Here is a 5,000-nt window from a genome sequence, read left to right as displayed (position 1 = left end):
ATACTGCTGTGTTAGCAGTTGTGAACGCTACCAGTACGCCGTCGAGCCGTGTGTGTGTGTGTGTGTGTGTGTGTGTGTGTGTGTGTGTGTGTGTGTGTGTGTGTGTGTGTGTGTGTGTGTGTGTGTGTGTAGGGGGTAACAAGAAACAAGAGGGCGAGGAAATGGGGTTCAGATGGGGAGGAAAAGGGAATGGGAGGAGGCCCAGAGAGGGAGGACGGGGAATGAGAATATTTGCAATTGAGGGAGGAGTAGGGGGAAGGAACTCCAAGGGAGGAGGAGTTATGAGGGCGAGAATATAACTTGTGTAAGGAGAGGGGGGAGAATGGATGGCGTTGGGGGAGATGGGACGGGGGTAAGGAAGAGAGAAGAGAGGGAAAAGGAACAGAAGGAACGGGGATAGAAGGTGATGGGAATGAGAAAGGGGAAGAGGGGAAGGCGAGGAGAAAAAGAGAGAAAAGAGGGAGAGGGTTAGGAGAGGGGAGAGTTGTAAAATGGGTGAGGGGAAGCGGGGAAAAGCGGTGAGGGAAGAGGAGGTAAGAGGTGGGAAGAGAGGGGAGATCAGGAAAGAGGGTGAAAGAGAGGAGTGGGGGGAATGGACGGGGAGGGAAAAGATGGGAGAAAGACTGTGAAAGACGGGGCAGAGGTGGAGACGTGGAGAGAGGGAGGTGAGAATGGAGAACGGGAGAGGGGAAGAGGGGAAGAGAGGAGAAAGGGGGAGGGGGAAGAGAGGAGAAAGGGGGAGAGGGAAGGGAGGAGAAAGGGGGAGAGGGGAAGAGGGGAAAACGGGGGGAGAGGAGAAATGGGGTGAGAGGAAGAGGGGTGAGAGGAAGAGGGGAGAGATGAAGAGGGGAGAGGGGAAGAGAGGAGAGAGGGGGTGAGGATGAGAGTGGGGGAAATGGGAAGAGAGAGTGAGAGGTGAAGAAGGGGAACTAAAAGAAGGGGATGGAAGGGCGAAAGACTTGGGTAAAGGGGAGAAGAGTTGGACTGGGAGGGACAGAATACGATCTGTGTGAGATGAAGAGTATAATTATAGGAGTAAGGTATGGAAGTGGGGACGAGTGGTAAGAGTTGGGAGAGGGAGTGGTGAGAGAGGGAGTGGTGAGAAGGGGGGGTGGGAGGAGAGAGGGAGTAGGGAGAGAGTGAGGAGAGGAGTGGGGAGAGAGTAGGAAGAGAGTGGAGAGAGTGAGGAGAGAGGGAGTGGGGAGAGAGGGAATGGAGAGAAGGAGAGAGGAGGAGCGGGAGATTATCTAGAATTATCTCCAACATTATCGAGACGTGGCGCCACCGTTGCGACAAGATGGACCAAGGTATTGCTTCATCACCATCATCACACGGAACGTTACGAAGACGCAGTCACGTGACACCAACATCACGTGATCGCGTGACATGTCGACGTTGCGCAACCCATGTCTTTCACCTGCTGCATGATAACTAATGTCAACCGTCGTCATCACTGTGTCTGACGTCACTCGGAGCGTCGCAAAGCGGTGACGTGTCATGGACATCACGTGACAGCCTGTCATCTTAACGTTAAGCAAGACTGCGTCACGGTTGGGAATACGGAGATCATAGTTGTCATCAGTGATGTCCACGGACACGTGAGCGACAGTGAAGAATGGCGTAGCCCAGGGGTCCTCGGGACGGTTTGAAAGGGTGCTTAGATGACTAGCGAAAGATTACCTAAACATTTAAATCTGCAGAGAACACTGTACGTTTTTTTATGTTAATGCTTAACTGATGAATAGTCATTACAATCGGACCCATTTGATATCCATTGCGGTGCCATTGTAAATTTAACTAGTCTTAATATATTACCATTCTATAATCTGTGTCAGGTTAATGGAGGTACGGGTCGATGGTCTGAGGACTCTCGGTGTACGTAGAAAACGGGAAAAAGGTTGAGAATTCTTGGCGTAGACAAATTGGTGTCACCCGATACCAATAAAGCACAACTCCCATCCACTGACACCGACGTTAAACAAGAGGCACTTGTAGCCAAGAAGACTGACCCCATGCTGACACCAGATGTTGGCAACGACGGCCCTGGGGTCTGACAAAATGGGTGACGACAATGTCGAGACAATGAATAACCACCTACCCGGGTTAACGACAGGGAATGCCAAACGAGCCGTCGGTAGCCGCAGGCACGGGCAAGTTTCATCATCTCACGGTAACACCAGAGGAAACTGTAGTAGTCGTAGTTGCAGCTTCAAGCATAGTGATAGTGACGCTTTTCGGCAGTGGTGGGAGTGCCACGGTGGTGGTGCCACGGCGGTGGTGATAATAGGAGGGTGGCCACAAGTCTTTGTGACCAAACCAAGACTGCACAGTTCCACGAAACTATGCCACGCACCCCCCCAACCCCACCCTTGCCCCCTGCTGCTTTACCATGAACAGCCAGATCCCCCCGCCCCCCACCAAACCTCCTTCCTGAAGTATGCTGGCGTTGGCGACAAAGATTCGCCCATTCGTCTTGACAGACACCCCTAAATTGAATAAAATCCTCAGATCTCAAAACAAAACTAAACAATGAAATTAATGGGGTTCAAAAAGTGTGTGCATATATGGGTGCATGTGTATACGTGGGTGCGTGCGTGTGATTCACCATGAACTTGGATCACGTGTTGGACTCGTGGCTGACGGCTATTTCCCTCCCGGAAGAGAGCTCAGAGCTCATATATGACCAATCTATGGGTAATGCTGCCACCTTACATGCACACACACACACCCCAACTTTCCGCCCACGAGTTGGAGTAACAACCCGCAGCGCAGCGATACTGAAATTATTTCAGCCATGGGCAGGATTCGAACCCGGACCACCGTAGTGGCAGCCGGGAACTCTACCAACTGTGTCACGAGTCGTGTGTGTGTGTGTGTGTGTGTGTGTGTGTGTGTGTGTGTGTGTGTGTGTGTGTGTGTGTGTGTGTGTGTGTGTGTGTGAGTAAACATGCTTGCTTTCGGCAGTCCATCGTAGTATGACGACGTTATATCTATAATATAAACTCATGCAAAATGTGTGTGTGTGAACATGTTTGCTTATGACATGTTACATATGACGAAGTTGTAATATATAAACACACAATGTGTGTGTGTGTGTGTGTGTGTGTGTGTGTGTGTGTGTGTGTGTGTGTGTGTGTGTGTGTGTGTGTGTGTACATGTTTGTTTATGCTATGACGTTATACTGTATATAAAAACACGCAAAATGTGTGTGTATGTGTTTACCTAGTTGTATCTTACGGGAAGAAGAGCTACGCTCGTGGTTTCCCGTCTCTGTATCTCGCCATATCTAATTTGCTCTTAAATTCTTGTATTGTTTTTGCACACACTATTGTTTCGTCTAGTATGTTCCATACATCCACCACTCTGTGTGTGTGTGTGTGTGTGTGTGTGTGTGTGTGTGTGTGTGTGTGTGTGTGTGTGTGTGTGTGTGTGTGTGTGTGTGTGTGTGTGTGCATGTTCGTTTATATATTACATATGACGTTGTAATATATAAACACACGCAGAATGCGCGCGCTCGCGTGGGTGTGTGTTAAGCTAATTCGAAACTGTCTTACTACACTGGGTTTTGTGTCTAAATAGACCTAAAGTACCCCAAGCACATTCCAATAACGCAAGTCTCTTCCAATTGACCCATGTCAAGTTGAACTTAACCGAAGTTACGATCAGCACAAGTCTGCGCTTTTTTTTCTCTTTCTCTCTCCCGGTGACCTTGACCACCTGACAAGGGCACAACCACACCTGTCTCCTCGTGAAACCTTACAGAGACTAAAAACCAATCCCACGATCATTCGCATCACGTGTAACGAGCTGGAACGTGGTGACACTGCACGTGCGAGAGAGCGTCATCCCACACACGTGTGAGGGGGGGTTGCACGTGGTAAATAACGTGCAACACGTCCTGTTACTACGCTGTGGCCTTCTAAATAAAGAAGCCACGGCGGGCGCAGGCACCGCGGGTCTACCACGGTCACATCTGCTCCCCGCCAGCATTGCTGACGATCGAAGACAGGTGAGCGCGTGCACGCGCGAGCACGGGGTACAAGGCAAGGAGCTCACACCAAGAGCGCTTCACTGTGACTGCGGTCGTCGCATCTGACCTACGTGCAGCGCTCGAGTTACTCTGCCAATGTCATTCATGACCCTCGTGTGATAGGACACAAATTTTTCGTTTTTCTAGGACAAACCACTTATTTGCAAACTCTTTATTAACCAAAAGGTCTTCTGACAGCTCATTCTTCCGCTGGGGAAGCACAGACTAATCCTGAGGAGGGACATTTTAACCTCTTCAGTAGCGGTTGCCACTATTCTTCCACTCTTGCCGACACCAGTCTCTCCTTTCACCGCAGGACCTCACTAACACGATTCACCCTTTCCGTATAGATTGATTCTTTATATTTCATTCTGGCTACTGCCAGGGTTATCTATTCATCCCCAAGACAATCCCTTGGCTGCAAAGGGTTTGAAGAACCTTACCTGTGCCTTGTCGGAGGGTGGCACCATCCTAATCTCCGGCGGTGCAACTGTCCTGGGTAACTTCATCGTCCACTTTGTCTTCGGAGTTTCCGCCTTCATGCACCAAGCAGCGGGGTGGACGTGGGTGCGAGGGGGAGCAGACACACCTTGTGACGTCTACTGATGAAGTGGCATCCGAAGTTGACTGATAAAACGCGATCTCGCTTGACAAAGTCCTTCAGGCAGAATTCAAGTGTTCCCAATTGTGGGTCTGTTACGCCGTAGACTGGACGCCACGAGTGCTGACCAGCTGACGGGGGAGGGGGGGAAGGGGAGATGTGGAGGTGAGGGGCAGTGGGGTGGGGGTCAAGGCTCTTCTTGCCTTCCTTGCTCGACCGACAAAGAGGGGTAGGGTGGGGGGATGGGGAAGAAGGGTCTGTACACAACTTCCGTTCGTCTATTCGTAAGGGGGGGAAATTTGGAGTTCGGTGCAATACCGAAGTCACCTCACCTTTGACGCTCCCGTGGGTGCTACAAGGTCAACACAA

The 5,000-nt window shown here is 50.6% G+C and overlaps 1 protein-coding gene across 12 annotated transcripts in view; it reads right to left on the bottom strand.

The window, feature by feature from the left end:
- The window catches only part of Ptpmeg2 (Protein tyrosine phosphatase Meg2), a 520,977-nt gene that overhangs the window by 255,154 nt on the left and 260,823 nt on the right, over nt 1-5,000 (bottom strand). For 4 of the 12 annotated variants that reach the window (XM_076197022.1, XM_076197088.1, XM_076197031.1 and 1 more), the window contains exon 1: nt 4,474-5,000. This exon is cut by the window's right edge and continues 276 nt beyond it. The exons of 6 other annotated variants lie outside the window; for them this stretch is intronic. In XM_076197022.1, coding sequence (XP_076053137.1) covers nt 4,474-4,572 — 99 coding nt within the window. In that variant the 5' untranslated portion in view covers nt 4,573-5,000. Of the gene's footprint in view, nt 1-2,098; nt 2,180-4,473 lie in introns of those variants that run through there. 2 more of the 12 variants (XM_076197134.1, XM_076197040.1) reach the window with 2 other exon arrangements.

The sequence above is a fragment of the Oratosquilla oratoria genome, chromosome 1 (assembly GCF_046742065.1).
Source record: "Oratosquilla oratoria isolate Oo_2021 chromosome 1, ASM4674206v1, whole genome shotgun sequence".
NCBI classification, from domain to species: domain Eukaryota; kingdom Metazoa; phylum Arthropoda; class Malacostraca; order Stomatopoda; family Squillidae; genus Oratosquilla; species Oratosquilla oratoria.
The sequence above is the reverse complement of the archived record's forward strand: the minus strand, read 5'-3'. Positions and strand labels throughout refer to the sequence as shown.